The 23,584-nt window shown below is 44.3% G+C and overlaps 1 protein-coding gene and 1 long non-coding RNA gene across 2 annotated transcripts; one reads left to right on the top strand and one right to left on the bottom strand.

Moving 5' to 3' along the window:
* Positions 1-2,035: 2,035 nt before the first annotated feature.
* KCNE2 (potassium voltage-gated channel subfamily E regulatory subunit 2) lies at positions 2,036-2,698 on the bottom strand. Its single transcript, XM_033232393.1, has one exon. The coding sequence runs from the start codon at positions 2,690-2,692 to the stop codon at positions 2,321-2,323; it is 372 nt and encodes a 123-aa protein (XP_033088284.1). The 5' UTR covers positions 2,693-2,698; the 3' UTR covers positions 2,036-2,320.
* Positions 2,699-12,158: 9,460 nt separating this feature from the next.
* On the top strand, positions 12,159-18,179 carry LOC117095735. Its single transcript, XR_004442156.1, has 2 exons — positions 12,159-12,249; positions 16,334-18,179. It is a non-coding gene; the product is annotated as an uncharacterized LOC117095735 (long non-coding RNA).
* Positions 18,180-23,584: the final 5,405 nt, after the last annotated feature.

The raw sequence follows: 23,584 nt of genomic DNA, 5'->3' as shown, positions 1-23,584 counted from the left end.
AGGTTCAAGCGATTCTCATGCCTCTGTCTCCCCAGTAGCTGGGGTTACAGGCACCTGCCACCACACCCAGCTAATTTTTGTATTTTTAGTAGAGACGGAGTTTCACCATGTTGGCCAGGCTGGTCTTGAACTCTTGACCTCAGGTGATCCACGCACCTTGGCCTCCCAAAGTGCTGGGATTACAGGCGTGAGCCCCCGAGCCCAGCCTTGTTCATCCTTATGCTCCTGGGGTCTAGGCCAGTGAACCAAGTAGGTCAATATTGCCTGACCGAATTAGTGAATGAAATCATCTCCTCTCAGTGGACTACAGTTTTTTCATCTGTAAGGGAAGTGGTCTCTGCCAACAGTAGAATGATTAGCCCTGACATTCTATGATATCCTGCACCACATGGTGTAAAATATTAAGTAGTTCCTGTCTAGGTCTTCAGAAGGCATCAGCAATTTAGACCCTTTCTGTATCCTTTAGTTTCTTAAACACAAATGCAAATAAGTAATTGTAAATAGAGGAAAACTAAATTGAGTTGAAAGAATACATTTATAAAGCAACATTGTAACTTTTTTTCTTAATGAGAACTTTTTAAGATTAGTTTTCTGCAAAACTTTAAATGTTAGATTTAAAATGTGTTCTTGTTATACTGGGTAGTTCTTTTTTTTTTTTTTTTAGGCTTTGCAAACCTTTTTATTAAAGGATGAGATAAATATGCTAGGTTTTAGTGACCACATACGGAGAAATATATATGTATAAGTATGTGCCTCATATATGCCTCACATATATTTATATTCATTTCTCCCCTTCTTGTTACTCTTCCTCTTCTTCCTTTTCTTTTTTTTTTTTATTATTATACTTTAAGTTCTAGGGTACATGTGCATAACGTGCAGGTTTGTTACATATGTATACTTATGCCATGTTGGTGTACTGCACCCGTCAACTCGTCAGCACCCATCAATTCATCATTTATATCATGTATAACTCCCCAATGCAATCCCTCCCTCCTCCCCCCTCCCCATGATAGGCCCCAGTGTGTGATGTTCCCCTTTCCGAGTCCAAGTGATCTCATTGTTCAGTTCCCACCTATGAGTGAGAACATGCAGTGTTTGGTTTTCTTTTCTTGTGATAGTTTGCTAAGAATGATGGTTTCCAGCTGCATCCATGTCCCTACAAAGGACGCAAACTCATCCTTTTTTATGGCTGCATAGTATTCCATGGTGTATATGTGCCACATTTTCTTAATCCAGTCTGTCACAGATGGACATTTGGGTTGATTCCAAGTCTTTGCTATTGTGAATAGTGCTGCAATAAACATACGTATGCATGTGTCTTTGTAGTAGAATAATTTATAATCCTTTGGGTATATACCCAGTAGTGGGATGGCTGGGTCATATGGTACATCTAGTTCTAGATCCTTGAGGAATTGCCATACTACTGGGTAGTTCTTAAATATTGGACTTCTCTGGTATGGATTTTTTGTCGTTTGAAATGTTTGTTCAGGTTTGAGACCAGCCTGGGCAACATAGTGAGACCCTGTCTTTACAAAAAAAAAAAAAAATTATAAAAATTAACTGGGTGTGATGGCACACGTGCTTGTAGTCCCAGCTACTAGGGAGGCTGAGGTGGGAGGATCACTTGAGCCTGGGAGATTGAGGCTGCAGTGAGCTGAGATTGCACCACTGCACTCCAGCCTGGGTGACAGAGCAAGACCCTGTCTCAAAAGAAAAAGAAAAAAAGAGAAAAGTTCATTCTGTCTTAAGACTTCTAAATAGGTTAAAGACGAGGAAAACAATAAAGTAAACTTATGGTTTGCTTATTCATCTCTTCTGACTCCACACTCATGAATTAATATTATAGATAAATGCTCCTATGTCTGTCTGGTAAGCAAGTGACAGCTTTTGAGCCTCAGCTTCTACATAATACATCTGGGTTATTTATAAATTGAATTTGTCACACACAAATGATGTTTCATGAGAAAGGAGATTCAATGATTTGTAAATCTCTCTTTTCTATCCCCACGGCCACTGCCCAGACACTTTACTTCAAATTTGACTTTATTTTCACCACTGATATTGATTAAAATGACATTTACTTGCCCAGAAAGCAAAAGAGGTCTTCAGCACAAACTATTACTCCAACAAGCAAGCATAAATCACTGAGATTGAAATGTCATCTATCTTTATTGGCCAACCACATAATCTCCATGAAAATTCTCAACAGAGAGCAAGGAACTCGCTTTCTTCTAAGCAATGACAATTTGGATTGGCCTCGTGGCACTGGCATCTCTTTGTGTCTGGATGTCAGATGTTGACTTGGTGCCTTTCTCCCTTATCAGGGGGATGTTTTGAACCCAGTCGCACCAGTATTCTCATGGATGGTGGCCTTTGATTCTTCTAGATTCAAGATTTGGTTCTTGTACTTTTCCTGCCAGTCCTCTACAATGTACTGGTGGTAGGGGTCATTGGAGTGTTCCTGTCTCTTGGATTTCACGGTGCTCACCAGGATGGCCACGATAATGAAAGAGAACATTCCAATCATCACCATGAGGTACAGGATGACATAGTAGAAGTTCTCAGCATCAACTTTGGCTTGGAGGGCCTCTTGCTCAGCTGTTGTGTTCCGGCGCCAATTGTCCATATAAGTAATAAAAATCCTTTGGAAGACGTCTTCCAGCGTCTGTGTGAAATTGGATAAAGTAGACATGCTTCCCTCCTGCTGCAATTTAAATAATACAATAGGTGAACAAAGTTAGGAAAACAGATCTTTTCTGGATTTGGCTATGTAAAGGTGGGAGGGAGATGCCAAGAGAGAAGTAATAGTATTTCTTCATCTCCTGGCTGGTGATTGAACGCTTATTTTGTTAGTCTTTAAACTGACTCTATACATTTTCACTTTTTTTTTTTTTACAATGCATGATTATTGTACAATAAAAATGTTAAAGGCAGACAAAATTATATATATACACTTTGATATCTACATATGCATGTAAATAAATGTATGTATACATATGAAAATGGAGAAAATATTAGAAGTACATAGATCAGAATGTTAACAGTGGGTGGTATGCTTAAAGATATATTTTCTTCTTTATGCTTTTCTCATATTCCAAATTTTCATCAGCAATCTTGCATTACTTTTGTTTTTTAAAAAATTGGTAACCTCACCGAGGCGGGTGGATCACGAGGTCAGGAGATGGAGACTATCCTGGCTAACATAGTGAAACCCCGTCTCTACTAAAAGTACAAAAAAAAAAAAGAAAAAAGTAAAAAGAAATTAGCCAGGAGTGGTGGCGGGTGCCTGTGGTCCCAGCTACTCAGGAGACTGAGGCAGGAGAATGGTGTGAACGCGGGAGGCAGAGCTTGCAGTGAGCCGAGATTGCGCCACTGCACTCCAGTCTGGGTGACAGAGCAAGACTCCACATCTCAAATAAAATAATAAAAAAAAAAATTGGTAACCTCACAAGAGCTAGAATAATGCCGCCACATTCATAAGCACTCAACAAACGTCAGTTGAATGAACCAATGACTCATTTATGTTCTCTGTTCTTAGAGAATTGTGGGGCATTATGAGATAACATCGAGGGAAAAGATTGCAGGGGCATTGACACACTCTCCAATTTGTTCCATCCCCTCTGTCTAGGTGGCACATTGTCCCAAGTATCCTAAAGGGAGGGGTGTGTACATCCATATTTGAAAGAAGCATTTTAGGTAAGTGATGCCAAGAAACAATCTGAGAGATTATTCCTATGTTTCAAATCCATCTCTCCTTTTCATCCCCACTGGCACTGCCCAGCTGCCAGCATCTCTCACCTGGATAATACAATGCCAACAATGTAACACAACACAACCCTCCCCAGAGCCATCTCTGTGGGGTTATATGTGACCCTCTCTGCCTTGAATAGCCATCAATGTGCCCTTTTTTTTTTTTTCCCGGAATCTCACTTTTGCCCAGGCTGGAGTGCAGTGGCATCATCTCTTCTCATTGCAACCTCTGCCTCCTGGGTTCAGGCGGTTCTCCTGCCTCAGCCTCCCGAGTAGCTGGGACTACAGGCACGTTCCACCACACCTGGCTAAGTTTTGTGTTTTTGGTAGAGATGGGGTTTTACTATGTTGGCCAGGCTGGTCTCGAACTCCTGTCCTCAGGTGATCCACCCACTTTGGCCTCCCAAAGTGCTGGAATTGCAGGTGTCAGCCACCGTGCCCGGCCAGTGTGCCTTTTTGAAGAGGGAAATTATAGTGTCATTTGTTTGCTTGTAAAATGATGCGATGGTTGTTCTTAAAATCAAGTCCTAATTCCTTAACAGCATTTACCCCATTGGCTGAGCAGGCTCCTGACCACCTCCTCCGTTACCCTTTGCTCACTACAGTTCGGTCACACCTGACATCTTCCCTCCCTGTTAGTAAGCTCTCTTGCCTCAGGACATTAGCACATCCTGTTCTCTCAACCTAGAACATCTTTGCCTTTCTCTTCCACCTGAGATCGTGCCACTGCACTCCAGCCTGGGTGACAGAGCAAGACTCTGTCTCAAAAATAATAATAATAATAATAATAATAAAATAAATAAAATAAAATAAAATATTTTGCCTTGCAATCGTTTGCCTTGATGTCTAAAGCCCCACAATTCTCTAAAACCAGAGATGTATAAAAAAGCACGCGTATATAATTCTCTGAAAACAGAGAATATAAATGAGTAATTGCTCCATTTAACTAACATTTGTTGAGTGCTTGTTATAAATACGGCATTATTCTAGCTGGTGTGAGGTTACCAATCTTTGTAACCTCCTCATTGTTTAGTTTCCAGCTAGTTGTCCCTTCTGAGAATACTTCCCTGGCTCTACTCTAAATCTCTTCCCACCACCAGCACCATTTTCCTCCAACAGCATCTCCTTTTTCTTCAAAAGCACACGTCACATATGCAGTAACTAAATGTGTGTGTATATATTTATATTACTTTTGTTTAAAAAAGATTGGTAACCTCACACCAGCTAGAATAATGCCATATTTATAACAAGCACTCAACAAATGTTAGTTAAATGGAGCAATTACTCATTTACATTCTCTGTTTTCAGAGAATTATGTACGTGAGCTTTTTTATACATCTCTGTTTTTAGAGAATTGTGGGGCTTTAGACATCAAGGCAAACATCAAGGCAAATGATTGCAAGGCAAAAGATTTTATTTTATTTTATTTTATTTATTTATTTTATTTATTTATTTTTGAGACAGAGTCTTGCTCTGTCACCCAGGCTGGAGTGCAGTGGCACGATCTCAGCTCACTGCAACCTCTGCCTCCCGGGTTCAAGTGATTCTCCTGTCTCAGTCTCCCAAGTAGCTGGAACTACAGGCACTTGCCACCACGCCCAGCTAATTTTTTGTATTTTTAGTAGAGACGGGGTTTCACCATGTTAGCCAGAATGGTCTCGATCTCCTGACCTTGTGATGCACCTGCCTTGGCCTCCCAAAGTGCTGGGATTACAGGTGTGAGCCACTGCGCCCGGCCAAGTTTTTTTGTACATACATATATATAACATATATAGTGTGTGTGTGTGTGTGTGATTATTGGTTTAGGGTCTCATCTTTCCAACTCGGCTGTCATGTCTGCCAACTTTGTCTAGCTCGGTATAGCGGATTTCTGACACACAGAAGGCACTCAATGGACATTTGATGCATGAATTAAAGTGCCAGGTACTATTGCTAGGCGATGACACTTCAGAGATGACAGGAACTCTGTGAAAGGCTGGGTTGAATGGGAGAGACCAAATCAAAGACAATGTAATATGTAAAGAATTATAACAGGTATGGACAGAAAGATAAGGGGGCTCAGAAAATGGAGCTGAACACGGTTCACAGATGGGGCAAGTGGGTTTCAACACAGCTGGAAGGAGCACAGGCAGGAGGTGAACCCGTGACTAGCCACTAGTAAAAGCCCCAACATCCCAGCAGTAGGTTTTCTGCTGCCGTTCTAAAGAACTGCCGTCTGGCCGGGCGCGGTGGCTCAAGCCTGTAATCCCAGCACTTTGGGAGGCCGAGACGGGCGGATCACGAGGTCAGGATGATCGAGACCATCCTGCCTAACACGGTGAAACCCCGTCTCTACTAAAAAAACACACAAAAAACTAGCCGGGCGAGGTGGCGGGCGCCTGTAGTCCCAGCTACTCGGGAGGCTGAGGCAGGAGAATGGCGTAAACCCGGGAGGCGGAGCTTGCAGTGAGCTGAGATCCGGCCACTGCACTCCAGCCCGGGCGGCAGAGCGAGACTCCGTCTCAAAAAAAAAGAACTGCCGTCTCTAGCATGCGACTTTTCTTTCCTTCATGAAAAGAGAAGTTTCAGATCTCCCCATCTGGGAAAGGAATTTCAATAAACTGAATAAACAAACCTATTAAACAAATAAACTTGCAGGCATTTCTCCCACAGAACATCCCTCCCCAGGATCTTCCTCATTGAGAATTACCGTCACCAAAATAATATACTCTTCTCTGTCTGATGTTTTAAGTTCTGTTATTTAGAGAGCTCTCACATCTTTATCTCACTCTTCTGGTCACACAGACTAGTGGGCTGGAAGGAAACTTAACAAATAGATAAGATTGTCCCAGGGTATATACCAAGCATATTTCTTAAGCGATGTAACAGAGATGTGTTTCTTCCCCTTTTTATTGTTTTTTATTTTTTTATTTTTATTTTTATTTTATTTATTTATTTTTGAGGCAGAGTCTCACTCTGTCGCCCGGGCTGGAGTGCAGTGGCCGGATCTCAGCTCACTGCAAGCTCCGCCTCCCGGGTTTACGCCATTCTCCTGCCTCAGCCTCCCGAGTAGCTGGGATTACAGGCGCCCGCCACCTCGTCTGGCTAGTTTTTGTATTTTTAGTAGAGACGGGGTTTCACCGTGTTAGCCAGGATGGTCTCGATCTCCTGACCTCGTAATCCGCCCGTCTCGGCCTCCAAAGTGCTGGGATTACAGGCTTGAGCCACCGCGCCCGGCCTCTTCCCCTTTTTAAATGATATAATCTGCTGTGAAAGTTAGCTGAGCTGGCTTTAATCCACTCAAGACTTTGCCAGTGGCTCTTTTACCCTTTTATTTTCATTTTATTTTTTATTAACTCTTTTTTAAAATAAAAAAATAGTGATGAGGTCTCACTATGTTGTCAAACTCCTAGCCTCAAGTGATCCCCCTGCCTCAGCCTCCCAAGGTGCTGGGATTACAGGTTTGAGCCACCGTGCCAGGCCTTTTTTTTTTTTTAAGACACAGGGTCTGGTTCTGTGGGTATAGTTCTTTTTCTCTCGTAGGAACCCTGGCCAGCTGTTACCAATCCGCAGTACTTTCCCTGACCTCCCCAGATCTAGGCAGAGGCCCTTTTTCTGTGCCTCTTCTGCAAACGAACATGTTGGTTTTGTTTTCGTTTTTCAATTACCCGTGTATTGTGCTTATGCATGTGATCCTCAAAGCCACTCTATAAACTCCTACCTTCAGGATATTTAGTGAGATTAAGTAACTGAGTCCCGATGACAGGAGAGCTTGAGCTCCTGGAAGGCAGGGATTGCTTTACTCATCTCTGAATCCCAGGACCCTGCATAGCGATGGGTACGGAGCAAATCTTAAGTTTGTTGAATGAATGTGTGAATGAATGACAGTTCCTCTCTCTGTGGAATTCACTTGGAAACTACCGGAACAGTGATTCTTTATTCTTAACGGGCATGGGAATTGGGGGTGGGGGAGGGGCGGTGCCAAAGATCCCTCGCAAAGTAAAATAAAATGATGTGACTTTATTTTTCCCCAAGAAAGTATACATATGCACACAGGAAGCTCTACATTCAATTTCAGGGGACTCCTGGGCCCCCTAAGGCCCATCCAAGAATCTCTGCTGCAAAAGGTCTTTGAGATGAGGGACTTCAGTGCTGGATTCCACTGGAGTCATTTGGGTTTGTTTCCAGGTGCAGGCATGGCAGCGTTCACCAGCCTTTTAGAGCTAACTGGCCCCAAATGCCAGTTATTTGTTCAAGCCTTCCAGTGTGAACAAAGGCCCCACTGCTAAGCAGGTCAGGAGGTGCTTTTTGATAAGACTTAATCACAGGGATGAAAGGGCCTATGGGGATTAAATACCTGAGTGCTGACCCCTGGCCAAATAAACAGGATCCAAAAGGGATTTGGCTTTTGTATACGGATGCATGAGATGTGGCTGAGTGGCCCACGCCTGCTTCATGGCCACAGGGAAAAAATCACAGTGTGTGAAAACAGTTCCATTGAAGGACATTATACCAAGACATTCAAATTGTAAGTGGGTTGATTTCCATTTTTTATTCCCAGAATTACTGTTTAACTGATAGACATCAACCATATTTGGAGGCGCAGTGGTTCACACCTGTAATCCCAGCACTTCGGGAGGCTGAGGCAGGAGGATCGCTTGAATCCAGGAGTTTGAGATCAGCCTGGACAACATAGTGAGACACCACCTCTACAAAAAATAAAAAATTAGCTGGATGTGGTGGCACACTCCGATAGTCCCAGCTACTCAGGAGGCTGAGGTGGGAGGATAGCTTGAACCTGGGAGGTCAAGGCTGCAGTAAGCCATGATCACACCACTGCACTCAGCAGTGACAGTGGGACCCTGTCTCAAAAATCAAAACAAAACAAACCATATTTGGTGTACATACTTATCCTACCCCTAAGTAGAATATCATAATAGGCATTTACTTTAGTAATGCTAAGACAGCTATTATTTATGTTCTCTGGAATTATATGAAATGGCCATTTATGTATAAGTTAGAAATGGTCAAATATGGGCAATTCATGTGTATCAACCTAGGAGGACCTCCATTTCCAGTGAATGCTTCTTGCTGAGTCCTAGCACAGGCTGGGCCCTGGAGATCATTTAGGCTGGTTTGCTCTCTGATAGGTGGAATAACTATAGCCTGGAAAGCTTAAGTCACCTGTCCAAGATCACAGGCCTCTCAAGTTGGCCGCAGTGCCTGCACTAGAACTCACGTCACCCAAGCCAGTGGCCAGCCCTGACTGTCCTAGCAGAGGTCACACATTCCAAAAACTCTGTTTCCATTGCTGTGACCACTTGGCTCAACTGGGTACAAGACATAAGATCAAGACCACGGTTTGAGCTTACACATGTCATTAGTGGTGCCATGTCTCTAGGCTACAGAATGATCCCCTAATTCCAGCCATTCCTGTCACGAATGTGTGTTATTCATGACAAGGGCAATCAGGACACTATTAGGAAAGTAACATTCATTTGACCCCAAAGTCCAAAGTTTTGTTTTCTTTTCTTTTTTTGAGATGGAGTCTTGCTGTGTCACTCAGGCTGGAGTGCAGTGGCACAATCTGGTCTCACTGCAAGCTCTGCCTCCTGGGTTCATGCCATTCTCCTGCCTCAACTTCCTGAGTAGCTGGGACTACAGGCGCCACCCACCACGCCTGGCTAATTTTTTTGTATTTTTAGTAGAGATGGGTTTCACCATGTCGGCCAGGCTGGTTTCAATCTCCTGACCTCAGGCGATCCACCTGCCTTAGCCTCCCAGAGTGCTGGGATTACAGGCGTGAACCACCATGCCTGGCCCCAGAGTTTTCTTTTCTTGAAACATGGTAGATCATTCGCATCACCTGGGCCTACAAAAGGCAGCAAAGTCTTTCATTTTCATATCAAGAAGAGAAAACAATATGATTACCTACATTTATCATGAATCCTCCATTTAAAAAAACTCTCAAAATTTTTGTTCTAAGGCAATTAACAAAGAAATGAGTACAGAAAACACAAGAAGGAAAGAAGGAAGAGTGGATGAGGAGCCAGGCCATATACCAGGAAAATAATTCCTTTTATCATTTTCTGGAAAAGGCAAATAGATAACTTTGTTACTTAATTCCTCAAAAAATAAAGAATGTATACTAAGACTTACCTATGCAGTGCGTGGGCAGGATGAAATTCCTTTCCAAAGCCAGGCTGTTCTGAACCTTCTTGCTGGTGTTAGCGAGCTCTCTTGTGGGTTGCACACAAGCCTCAGCTTGCTTGGCACCTTCACCTTACAACCATCTAAGCCCTTGCAACTGCAGTCTGCAATCCTAGGCTTTTATGAACCCACATGTTTAATCTAATCGTATGTGGAAAGTTAAATACTAACTGGCAGTTGGAGTTCACCTTGGTGCCTGATGGAGTGGGTGCCTCAGGGACTCTGGCTTTGGGCAGAGTGGCACAAGTCCCTGCTCTGGGACCCTTCCTGCCAGCTCCAGCCAGGGAGGGACCTGGGCACAGTGAGCATCTCTCCCCAGAAGAAGTCTTCCTCTTAGGGTAGGCTTGGGGGACAGCAGCGTTCCCTGCCAGAACACGTGGGAAGGGCCGGTGGCTCACGCCTGTAATCCCAGCACTTTGGGAGGCTGAGGCAGGAGGATAACCTGAGATCAGGAGTTCGAGACCAGCCTTGCCAACATGGTGAAACACCATGTCTACTTAAAAAATGCTACTCTGTCCCTGCTACTCTGGAGGCTGAGACAGGAGAATCACTTGAACCCAGAAGGCAGAAGTTGCAGTGAGCTGAGATCACACCATGGCACTCCAGCCTGTGTGACAGAGTGACACTCTGTCTCAAAAAAAAAAAAGAAGGAGAAGGAGAAAGGAGAAAGAAGAAAGAAGAAGGAGAAGGAGAAGGAGAAGAAAAAGAAGAAGAAGAAGAAGAAGAAGAAGAAGAAGAAAAAGAAGAAGAAGAAGAAGAAGAAGAAAGAAGAAAGAAGAAAGAAGAAGAAGAAGAAGAAGAAAGAAGAAAGAAGAAAGAAAAGAAAGAAGAAGAAAAGACGTAAGGAGGACAGGGCCCCAGGGAGAGGAGTCGAGAACAGCCATCTCTGGGTGGTTGGTGTGGGTTGAGGAGGTCAGTATAATTCCAGGCAAGTGCCATGTTCTGAAGATACTAAATACGCTAAATTTTGTGTAAATACTCCTCCATGGGACCATTTCCAAATGACTTTATAACAACATTGTTGTCTTGTAAAAGAGAAACGAGCTGCAAGGGTACTAAAGTACTACATGGAGGAGATGGAAGTAAGTCCAACAAAGAGGTTTTGAGGTTTTCGTTTTTGGTTGTTGTTGTTGTCGTTGTTTTGAAACAGAGTCTTATTCTGTCTCACTCTGTCACCCAGACTGGAGTGCAGTGGCACAGTCACAGCTCACTGCAGCTTTGAACTCTTGGGCTTGAGGGATCCTCCTGCCTCAGTCTCCCAAGTAATGGGACTACAAGTGTGTACTACGCCTGGCTAATTTTTATTTTTTGTAGAAATAGGGCCTTGCTCTGTTGCCCAGGCTGGTTTCAAACTCTTGACCACAAGGGATCCTCCAGCCTCAGCCTCCTAAGGCACTGGGATTACAGGTGTGAGCCATGGTACCTGACCCCCAGCAAAGTATTTAAAGACCTAGCAAGAGCTAAGCAAACTCTATTTACCAAAAGATCCTTTACTATCATGGTGGGGACCCTCGGATTTGGGAGAACTGAGTCTTTATGTTGGCTGTCATTTAGGAGTGCTTTTATTGTATTAACCTCAGGTAACCATTGCCACAATCCGATGTAGAAGGTACTATGAACTTAGCCAAGGGAATCAGGGCACAAGAGGTCCGATGACATGGAGATGGAGCCATTTGAATTTGAATCCAATTTAAATGGCAGCCACGGAAGTTACATTCACTCACTCAAAATCACTTCAAGGTCATGTGGGTGGTCATTACTCTGTAACTTGTCTCATGGTTTTGTAAAAGGAAGGTTCACTTTGTTTTAAAATTGGAGTTTCATATTAAATGGTGCTCTGAACCATGTGGCTTGAAGCACACTGGGTGGCAAGAGGAAGATGGCTAAGATTTAAAATGATCTACAAGTTATTGCAGAGTTAGCGTTATTACGTGTATTTTAAAGAAATAGAAGGATCCCTTTAACTCCGCACAAGCTTCTCATTAACACCATTTGTCCTCGTGGGTTGCCTTCACTGAACAAGATAGGCAAACTCAGCCAGGAGGAACACTTGGATGGTGCAACTGAGTTCACCATGCCTCTGCAGAAACGGAAGCAAAACGTTCTAGTAAGAATTCTGCTAGGAGACGGTGCCACCTGCTGGTGGGAACAGGGAACTGAGGCCAATCTTTTAACAGCCCTTGTGGTTTAACTTCGCTCTTGAATTCTCCCGGTGCCCCGGAGAGGAGAATCAAAGCAGCGTGTTTGTCTACGCTTTGGTAATTACAGGCAGAACTGGACGGCGATGTGTCAGGGAGGCCGGCAAACCAGGTGAGCAAATTACTTATTGTCCCTGGTCTTTGGATTCTTCGTTTGTAAGATAGAGATAATAAGAGTTCCTGCTCATTTGGCTTGTTATAAAAGTTAAATGTGATCACAGATATGCAGCACTTGGCACAGAACCTGGCGCGAGGTAGGATAGTACGTGCCCTACACATATTAGCTTTTGCTATTATTTTAAAAGAAATAAGCAAGACCACATGCCAGTGAAAAGGAGAGCTTGACCAGACCTCACCAATGAAAAGAATGTTCTAGCACCAGGTGAAGAGTAGCTCCTTAATGGTTAATTTTTAGACAGGTCTTACCCATACCCCGCTACACAATTCACAAAACGAGATTGAGAAACTGGAAGGAGACAGTTTGGATCTGTGTCCCCACCCAAATCTCATGTTGAATTGTAATCCCCAATGCTGGAGGTGGGCCTGGTGGGAGGTGATTGGCTTATGTGAGCCATCCCCCTAATGCTGTTCTTGTGGTAGAGTTCTCACGAGATCTGGTTGTTTAAAACTGTGTAGCACCTCCCTGCATCCCCCTTCCTCCTGCTCCAGCCACATAAGGTGTGCTTGCTTCTCCTTTGCCTTTTGCCATGACTGTAAGTTTCCTGAGGCCTCCCCAGAAACTGAGCAAATGCCAGCACTATGCTTCCTGTACAGCCTGTGGAACTGTGATCCAATGAAACCTTTTTTCTTTGTAAATTACCCAGTCTCAGGTGTTTCTTTATAGCAATGTGAGAATGGACTAAGGCATGGAATGAGATGGGGCCTGGAAGAAATGGATGCAAAAGCAAACATGACCCCTGTGCAGTTAGAGGCTGGAGAAGAAAATGGAAGGGGAGAGTTGCTGAGTGTTCCTAACAGGCTGCAGCCTCCTTGATCTCTGCAGCAGGTTCAATGGATTCACTCGACATCGTCCCCAGCAAGCAAGTGAAATGGTACATGCCTAGAAAACAAGAGACGGAAAAGCAAAGGTTCTCTTTGAAAATCAGATTGCAGGCTGGGCATGGTGGCTCACGCCTATAATCCCAGCATTTTGGGAGGCCGAGGTTGGTAGATCACTTGAGGTCAGGCGTTCAAGACCAGCCTGGCCAACATGGTGAAACCCTGTCTCTACTAAAAATACAAAAATTAGCCAGGCATGGTGGCACACACCAAGTCCCAGCTACTTGGGAGGCTGAAGCATGAGAATTGCTTGAACCCGTCAGGCAGAGGTTGCAGTCAGCCGTGATCGTGCCACTGCACTCCAGCCTGGGCAACAGAGCAAAACTCCGTCTCAAAGAAAAAAAAAAAAAAAAAAAATCAAATTGCCACCGGCACCTTTACAAGAGCTCTTTTGCCTACGTATTTAGTGTGTTTTTAAAATCCAAGGAGTTCAATCTGCATTTGGATAGAAAATCAGATGTTATTCAGCCTGCCATCCAGCAATAACAGAAAACAAAATTCTTTCAAAAAGGAAGAGCTGGCCGGGCACAGTGGCTCACGCCTATAATCCCAGCACTTTGGGAGGACGAGGAGGGTGGATCACAAGGTCAGGAGTTCGAAACCATCCTGCCTAACATGGTGAAACCCCATCTCTACTAAAAAATTAGACGGGCATGGTGGCGGGCACCTGTAGTCTCAGCTACTCGGGAGGCTGAAGCAGGAGAATGTTGTGAACCCGGGAGGCGGAGCTTACAGTGAGCCAAGATCGTGCCACTACACTCCAGCCTGGGCGACAGAACAAGATTCCATCTCAAAAAAAAAAAAAAAAAAAAAAAGGAAGAGCTGTAGGAGACTGTTTCTCAGGAGTGTGCCTTTCAAGCTACCTGTACTATTCTGAGGGCACTGTTGTGGGTGCAAACCACCAGGCTAACGAGACACCTAAGACGGGACATGACTGCTCATGACACATGATGGGGAATATAGAAAGTTGGATTCTCTCCTCGGAAATCTTCAAATCAGTTAATGCCTATCCTGCTAGGAGATGTCCTACATTGGACACATTGGCTTCTCTATTGATTTCCTGTTAGGATAGGTGAGGATGTTAGCCTCTATAGCCACACCCACTTCCCTCCTCCAACACCCTCCCAATATAATTACATCACAATTCAGAGTTAAATCCAACTTGAGAGTGTACCTTGTTATGAGGATGTAAATATAGTTATTTGATGAGCTCAGTGGTGAACTGCAATTACATCTATATAGGTTTTTGTTTTTCTCGGAGTTAATAATTCTTTTGCCTTTTTTTTTTCCATTTTTGCCTAGTTATCTTTGATCCTCTTCCTACAGCCCTCAAGAGCTATGTAACATGCTCTCAATACAATTTTCTACATGATCTGCCTCATTAAATAATTTTCACTTTTTCCCAAGAGACATCCCCAGTGGCTCCATCCTCCTTCTCCATCCCCGACTGGTTGTTCCGTAAGCATGCCATAGAGCTGGCATTCTGGGATTTCTCTTCACCACCATCCTGAGAATTCCCTTCACTCCGCTACTTGGCTGGGATCGATCCTTCCTTTCCTTTCCCTTCCTTCCTTCCTTCTTTCCTTCCTTCCTTCCTTCCTCCCTTCCTCCCTTCCTCCCTTCCTTCCTTCCTTCCTTCCTTCTGTTTCACGTGTCCGTGTGAAGAGATCACCAAACAGGCTTTGTGTGAGCAACATGGCTGTTTATTTCACCTGGGTGCAGGTGGGCTGAGTCCGAAAAGAGAGACAGCAAAGGTGATGGGATTTTCATGAATTCTTACAGGTTTTGGGATAGGCGGTGGAGTTAAGAGCAAAGTTTTGGGGGCGGGGGGTGGATCTCACAAAGTACATTCTCAAGGGTGGGGAGAATTACAAAGAAACTTCTTAAGGGTGGGGGAGATGATAAAGAACATTGATCAGTTAGGGTGGGGTAGAAACAAATCACAATGGTGGAATGTCATCAGTGAAGCTATTTTCACTTCTGTGGATCTTCAGTAGCTTCAGGCCATCTGGATGTATATGTGCAGGTCACAGGGGACATGATGGCTTAGCTTGGGCTCAGAGGCCTGACACTCTCTTTCTTTCTTTCTCCTTCCTTCCTCTCTCCCTCCCTCCCTCCCTCCTCCCTCCCTCCCTCCTCCCTCCCTCCCTCCCTCCTCCCTCCCTCCCTCTTTCTTTCTTTCTTTCTTTCTTTCTTCTTTCTTTCTTTCTTTCTTTCTTTCTTCTTTTTTTGTTTTTTTTTTCAGAGTCTCATTCTGTCACTCAGGCTGGAGTGCGGTGGCACAATCTCAACTAACTACAACCTCCGCCTCCTGGGTTCAGGTGATCCTCCTGCCTCAGCCTCCCTAGTAGCTGGAACTACAGGTGCCCGCCACCATGCCAGGCTGATTTTTGTGTATTTTTAGTAGAGATGGGTTTCACTGTGTTGGCCAGGCTGGTCTCAAACTCCTGACCTCAAATGATCTGCCCGCCTCAACCTCCCAAAACGCTGGGATTCCAGGCGTGAGCCACCGCACTGAGCCCAGCCTCTTTTTTTGCAATCAGATCTTCTCCCACTCTCTGAGCCCCCTGCCTGCTTCTTATAAGGAGCCTTGTGATTGCATTTGTCCCACCTGGATAATCCAAGATCATCTTCCCATCTCAAGATCCTTAACTTCATAATCACACTTGCAAAGTCCATTTTACTAGGTAAGGTAACATATTCACAGCTTCCAGAGATTCGGACAGGGACTTCTTCATGGTGCAGTGATACAGACTGCCTCAGCACCTTTGCATACGCTGCTCTCTCTGCCTCTTAATGCTTTTCCCCCTGATCTTGGCACAGCTTCTTCCTTCTTCACGTCAAATGATACCTCCTCAGACAGGCTTTCTCCTGCCCGTGCAATATGCAATACTGACTCCCACACTGTCATCGGCTACCCCGTTTTATTTTCCTGATAGTGCTTTTTATTATCTGAATTGTGTGGGGATGTCACGTACTGTTGCCCAGGCAGGGCAGGGCTTAATCCAGGGGGTAGCAGTCACTTAGCCTATAGTTTGAATGGCGCCTGTGCATAGCCTCACAGCTGTGCGTGGCGTCTTTGAATTATGAAGTTATCTTGTTTTATGGATTGTTTTTTTCTTTCCTGTCTCTAACAGAACTTGAGCTCCATGACAACAGGGACCTTACCTGTATTGCTCATTCTGTGTCTGGCTGGAAAAAAGCTCTCGCTGTATCCCAAAAGAATGGTGATAATTCTAGATTCCGGCTGTAATGAAATCAACAACCCCATCGATTTACAAGGTACCAAGATTATCATTCCAATGAAGAATATTCTGGAAAAGAAACTTTTCACCTTTTCAAAACCATGAACAATACGTGACATTTCGAGTGGGGCTCATGGAGTAGGAAGCTTTCCTTGATGCTGTTGATGTGAACACAATGGTTTTGTGAAAAGCTGGAAATGGCGGCCTTGAGAATCTCTGGTAATTTCATTTAGCTGTGCACTGGGCTTCTACTTTCTCTATGCCTGGTTCGGAATATTAGAAGAGATGGCAATGATTCTGGAGTGGATTACACCATTTGACTGAAGAACCACTGGAGTTTTCTTCTTCTCTAAGCTACACACAAGCATGACCACTTCCAATGAACAGGCTTCACCAAGAACTCTCCAAACGTGTGGGGTTTCTTTAGTTTGTCAATGAAACAAGCAACTTTGTAGGATGCTTCTGAAATGCTGCTGCTGTGATAGGGCTAACCACGTTTTGATAAAGTTTATTCTCTTCTGATGGAGCCTTGACCCGAGGTGCTTTCCCAGCCTTGCTGGCTTCATGCTTCTGGGATTGAGAAGCTTGTCACCAAGCATCAACAGGCCTATTTTGCAACAGAAAGCCAGAGAACGCCTCCGCTTCCTTGTGTTCTATTTGCCCTGACATGACTCAACTTCAGCAAGACCCAAAGTTAACAAAGACCCCTGGCATGGGCCTAATGGCAGAGTATGTTCTGTGATTTCTGTTGGTGGAAAATGAATGTAACACAGAGATCATGTGGGCCATGAGGCCCCCTGTAGCCTCCAGCACCCTTTCTTCCTGGAGCATGAATCTGGAGGGAAATGGTGCCGTATTAGGTTTGTTTTACAAAGATTATTTTCAAAGAGGAAGACAATCAAAACAAACAGAAAAGAACCCCCAGTGTGCAGGCCACAGGGGTGTGGGGGTTAAAACTGGATGGGAAGGAGAGGGGAAAGTCTCGAACTCAAGGGAGCATGACCGTGGGGGCTTCATTTTCCCCAGGAATTATAAAAGGCCAATGGACTCTTTTAGGAAGAAAGTAGATCAGCACAGGTGGGAGCAGAGAAAGGGCCCTCACAGCAAACTTGGCCAGCTTTCCAATTTTTCCATAGATCAGGCCCCTTTTTGTTCTTTGCTTAGAACCATCAAGCTTCCTCCTGAGGCACCCAGCGCAACCCTTTCCATATATGTAGTGGTTTTTTGTTTTGTTTTAATAAAGAAAAATGTTTAAAAGCATTGTACACATTGTACACTGGAAATCTGCCAAGCGAGTAGGTTTTAGGTGCTCTTACCACACATACCCCCCACCACACACACACACAAGAACAAGGACACGTTAATGGTGGATGTAATATGTTAACGGTGTGTTAATTTGGTTGTCTGTGGTCATCACTCCATATATGTACGTCAAAACATCTTGTTGCATATAATAAGTACAGACAATAGAAAAAGAAAATCTTGGCTGGGTGTGAGGGCTCTTGCCTGTAATCCCAGCATTTTGGGAGGCCAAGGAGGGAGGATCACAGGCCAGGAGTTCGAGACCAGACTGGGTAACATAGCAAGACCCCATCTGTCCAAGAAAATTTTTAAAAGAAAATCTTTAAAAAGTTAAAAGAGAAATATTGAAGAACAGTGAAAACATGTGTTATAGAAATTATTTTAGTTCTATTTAAAAACTTTTATTTGTAAATAAAAATATTTGATGTTTACATTCCATCTTTATTAAATGTTGTATCTTTTTCTGACAAATGTGTATGTATTAGTTCACTTTTACACTGCTATAAAGACATACCTGAGACTGGATAATTTATAAAGAAAACAGGCTAAACCTCTTAAACTTTGGCTCATGGTTCTGCAGGCTATACAGGAAGCATGATGCTGGCATCTGCTCAGCTTCTGGGGAGGCCTCAGGAAACTTACAATCGTGGCAGAAGGCAAAGGGGAAGCCAACACTTCTCATGGCCAGAGCAAAAGGAAGAGGGTGGTGGGGCAGTGCCACACTTTTTTTTTTTTTTAATACTAGTTCTAGGGTACATGTGCACAATGTGCAGGTTTGTTACATATGTATACATGTGCCATGTTGGTGTGCTGCACCCATTAACTCGTCATTTACATTGGGTATCTCTCCTAATGCTATCCCTCCCCCTCCCCCTCCCACAAAAAGAACCAGCTCTCACGAGAGCTCTCACTATCACGAGAACAGCACCAAGGGGATGATGGTGCTAAACTCTTCATGAGAAATCCACCCCCATGATCCAATCACCTCTCACCAGGGCCCACCTCCAACATTAGGGATCACAATTCGACATGTGATTTGTTGGGGACACAGATCCAAACCATAAAGACATATTTTTTGACAATATCTCCTTATTGTCACAGCCCTTTATTTGGGCAGATGTTGAAGTGGTTTTTCCCTGGAACTTTTGTTTCTAATTCAAAGACAGAAACCCAGGATGGAGAGTGTTCAGCGCAGGAAAAGTGCCCCCAGCTTCTCCCTGGGAACACACCCCCGTTACCATGAATTCCCACCTTCTGCTTTCCCGATGCTCTCAGGTTTGGACTCAACGGGGATGTCCGCCAAAGTCAAGCACCTTCTCCCTTAAGAAATTTTTTCAAAGGATTCCATGTCCTTGAAAATTTAGAACAAACCCATGGTTCCTTGCCTTGTCTTAAAGGAAACTCATCTCCAGGCCTCTCTGGGATTGGCTGAAATCCCAGAAAGCCACCCAAACTGGGGTGGCTTGCAGAATTTGCTTCCAATTAGCAACCTCACGGAGACAGCACAGCTTGACTGAGTATTCAGAAAGGGCATGGCCCAGGAGAGCCTGCTGTCCACATCTGGAGAACCCCTGACAACCATAGTCTCGTTTATTCTCTTTCAAGCCTCACTAGGCCGCGTGTTTACCATAGGGGTCCCTTTTGCTAGGGCCAGAGAAAGAAAAATCTAAATCCCAGGCTGTGGTGTTCAAAATGGCCACACTGTGTCCCCACTGTGCTGCCGAGTGTGCCTGGTTCCTAAGCAGCAGTCAAAGTCCAGAGGTGTCACCTCTGCAGCGACAATGAAAACCAGCCTCACGTGCTCTGGGCAGGTGGTGCTCCCTCCGCTGCCTGCAGCGGCTGCCAACAGCCCAGAGAAAGGCTTTGGAATTTGCTTTTCTTTTTTTCCAATTGTTTTCAAATTTTAGAGAATGCAGGATACAACCATTTTGTACATTTCTCTCTTTTTATTTTTTCAAAGAATAATAGATTCAGAGGAAATTGCAAAGATGTTGTGTGTACGCTTCACCCAGCTTCTTCCAATAGTAACATGGAACACAGCTATAGTGTAATATCAAAAGCAGGAAACTGATGCTGATACAATCCTTGTAGCTACATAGACCACAGACTATATTCACATTTCACCATTTTTGCCATGCACTCATTTGTGTGTGTATGTGTAATTTGATGCAATTTTTTTTTGAGATAGAGTCTCTGTTGCTTAGGCTGGAGTACAGTGGCGTGATATTGGCTCATGCAACCTCCACCTCCCAGGTTCAAGTGATTCTCCTGCCCCAGCCTCCCAAGTATCTGGGATTACAGGTGCCCGCCACCACTCCAAGATAATTTTGTATTTTTAGTAGAGACGGAGTTTTACCATGTTGGTCAGACTGGTCTTGAACTCCTGACCTCAGGTGCTCCACTTGCCTCAGTCTCCCAAAGTGCTGGGACTACAGGTGTGAGCCACCACACCCTGTGGTGCAATTTTTGTGTGTATGTGTGCCAGGGACAAAGTCTTGCTCTGTCGCCCATGCTGGAGTGCAGTGACATGATCACAGCTCACTGAAACCTCCAACTCCGGGGCTCAAGCAATACTCCTGCCTCAGGCCCCCAACGAGGTGGGACTACAGACATATACCACCATACCCAGTTAATTTTCTTGCGATTGTTATTTTTTATAGAGATGGGATCTTGCTAGGTTGCCCAACTCCTGGTCTCAACTGATCCTCTCTCCTAGGCCTCCCAAAGTGCTGGGATTATAGGTGTGAGCCACCACACCCAGCCTTGATATAATTTAATCTGATGTATAGATTTGGGAAACTACCACCACAACCGAGGAACAAAATTGCTGTATCACCCTTAAGAAACTCCCTAGTGCCACCCCCTTAATAATTGAAGCCTTCAATCCCTAGGCCATGGTAACCCCTAATTAGGTATCCCTCTCTATATATCTGTTATTTTGAGAACGTTAGAGAAGTAAGAACAGACAGCAGGCAACCTTTTGAGATCAGCTTTTCCTCACTTTATATAATGCTCTTGACATCCATCCGAGTTGTGTATATCAAGAGCTAATTTTGTTTTATTGCTAACTAGTATTCCATCATATGAATATTTAACCATTAAATATCTGTTACTCTGGGTTATTTCCAGTTTTTGCTATTGCAAATAGAGATGCTAGGAAAGTTCATGTACAGGTTTTGGTGTGAGCATACATTTTCATTTCTTTGGGCAATCTCTCGGTTACATAGCAGGTGCATGACTAATTTTCTAAGAAATTGTCAAATGAGTTTCCAGAGTTGCTAGACCATTTTACATGCCTACCAGCAATGAATGAAGATCTTGCTGCTCCAGATCCTCACCCACAAAGCTGTGCTGTTTGTATTCCTTGCTCGTGAACTCTTATGAATCAAGAATGTTAGAATTAGCCAGGCATGGTGGCTCACCCCTGTAATCCCAGGATTTCAAGAGGCAGAAGTGGGAGGATCGCTTGAGTTCAGGTTTGAGACCAGCCTGGGCAACACAGTGAGACTCCCATCTCTACAAATAAAAATAAAAATTAACCAGGTGTGGTGGCGCATGCCTGTGGTCCCAGCTACTCAGGAGGCTGAGCGGGGAGGATCACTTGAGCCCAGGAGGTCAAGGCTGCAGTGAGCTGTGCTTGCGCCACTGTACTCCAGCCTGGGCAACAGAGTGAGACGATGTCTCAAAAAAGTACAAAACAGCTATATGGGGCCTTAAAGATGATCTAGTCCAGCCTGTTGATTCCACAGAAAAAGGAACGAAAATTCTATAAGCATCAATTCCTTCTTTGAAAATTCTTAGTATTTAGGCTGGGTGTGCTGGCTGACACCTGTAATCCCAGCACTTTGGGAGGCTGAGGTGGGTGGATTGCCTGAGCTCAGAAGTTCAAGACCAGCCTGGCCAATATGGTGAAACCCTGTCTCTACTAAAAATACAACACTTAGCCTGCTGTGGTGGTGCATACTGCAGTCCCAGGAGAATCGCTTGAACCCAAAAGGTGGAGGTGGCAATGAGCCACGATCGTGCCACTGCACTCGGACCTGGGCAACAGAGCGAGACTCTGTCTCAAAACCAAACCAAAACAGAATGAATTATTAGTATTTTTCACTACCTTCCCTGTTTGCCCAGTCTCAGAAAGAACTGTGTCCTCTTCATAACATCTCTGGAAACTTGTCAAAGATTGGGCAGGAACTTAGGTCCTTGTTCGAGCCTCTGGGAAAGGTCTTGCCCAGGAAACTTGACCTTGTGCTCTGCTTCCGTTAGAGAGCTCAGGCTCCAGCAGCACTTTCAGATTCTCATGTGTCTCGACTCTTCAAGCAACCCTGCATTATCTACTCTCAGGAAATTACTGACGGCAGCAAAGTTCAAAAGCAATCTGAACCTACAGCCCACAGCCAGCACTTTCAGGTTCACCCTGCCCATCAGTAACGTCAGCAGCCATTGCTACCAGCTCAGCTACTCCCATTTACTGAGCAACTCCTGAGTGCCAGGCAATGGGCAAGAAATCTTATTTATTTATTTATTTATTTATTTTAAGTAATAGCTTCTTTAAAAAAAAAACGTATATTTTAGGTTCAGGGGTACGTGTGCAGGGGTTGTTATATAGATAAACTTGTGTCATGGGGGTTTGTTGTAAAGATTATTTTGTCACCCAGGTACTAAGCCTAGTATCCAATAGTTATCTTTCCTGCTCCTCTCCCTCCTCCCACCCTCCACCCTCAAGTAGTCTCCCATGTCTGTTGCTCCCCTCTTTGTGTTCATTAATTTTCATCATTTAGCTCCCACTTATAAGTGAGAACACACAGTACTGGGTTTTTGGTTCCTGTGTTAGTTTGCTAAGGATAATAGCCTCCAGCTCCATCCATGTTCCTGCAAAGGACATGATCTTGTTCTTTTCTATGGCTGCGTAGTATTTCATATCATAAGAAACTTTATATACCATGGCTCTGGTTTTATGCCAACCCTGCAAGGTAGTTACAAAGAACCTCATCTGACAGCTGAGAGAAAAAAAAAAAAAAAGGCTGCAAAAACTCATGCTCTGAATGAAAAGTTTTGGACAAGAGGACCCAGGTTCTTTTGCACAACTCCTCACAATTCAAAATGCAGAAAATATTGCTTTTGGTGATATAAATAGCCTTTGCTGCCTTTTTTTTTTTTTTTTTTGAGACAGGGTCTCAGTCTGTCATCCAGGCTGACGCAGTCACGGCTTGATACAGCTTTGACCTCCTGAGCTCAACAGATCTCCCACCTCAGGCCGGCACGCGCCACCACGCCTAATTTTTGTATTTTTTGTAGAGATGGGGTGTTGCCATGTCGTCCAGGCTGGTCTCCAACCTCCAACTCCTGGGCTCAAGCGATCCTCCTGCCTCGGGCTCCCAAAGTGCTGAGATTACAGGCATGCACCACCGCGCCTGGCCTTCTGCCGCTTGCTAAACTTAAAAGCGCGGTGGGATTCTCTCTTCCCGGGTTCCGTACCTGAAATTTGGGTAGCTGCCGCCAGGTGGCGCCAAAGCAGAGCTTTATTAATCCAGAGGACCGGCTACACTTTCCCACAGCCCTCAACTGATTTGACATCACGGTGCTTGCGGAACTAACCATGACATTTCTAGCACAGTAAGCTCTTTATTAAAATAGCAGACATCCTTGCTTCCTTGAAAATCATTAACTATTAACATCTGCACAGGATACACTTTACAGCAACCAGTAAAGAAATACAACATCTAGATATAACATAAAACATTTCTTATTAAACGTTTTAAACTGCTGCTTATGCTAACTTCACCTTTTCTGCATACAGATGTTCTTGGGAAATGGATGTATTCAGACCTTTACAGCATTTGG

This window comes from Trachypithecus francoisi, unplaced genomic scaffold (assembly GCF_009764315.1).
Source record: "Trachypithecus francoisi isolate TF-2019V2 unplaced genomic scaffold, Tfra_2.0 Lachesis_group14, whole genome shotgun sequence".
Classification (NCBI taxonomy): Eukaryota; Metazoa; Chordata; class Mammalia; order Primates; family Cercopithecidae; genus Trachypithecus; species Trachypithecus francoisi.
This window is presented reverse-complemented; position numbering and strand designations above follow the sequence as displayed.

Bases quoted from the DNA above. Each gene is read 5' to 3' on its own strand.
- KCNE2 (XM_033232393.1), bottom strand. From the start codon at position 2,692: ATGTCTACTTTATCCAATTTCACACAGACGCTGGAAGACGTCTTCCAA.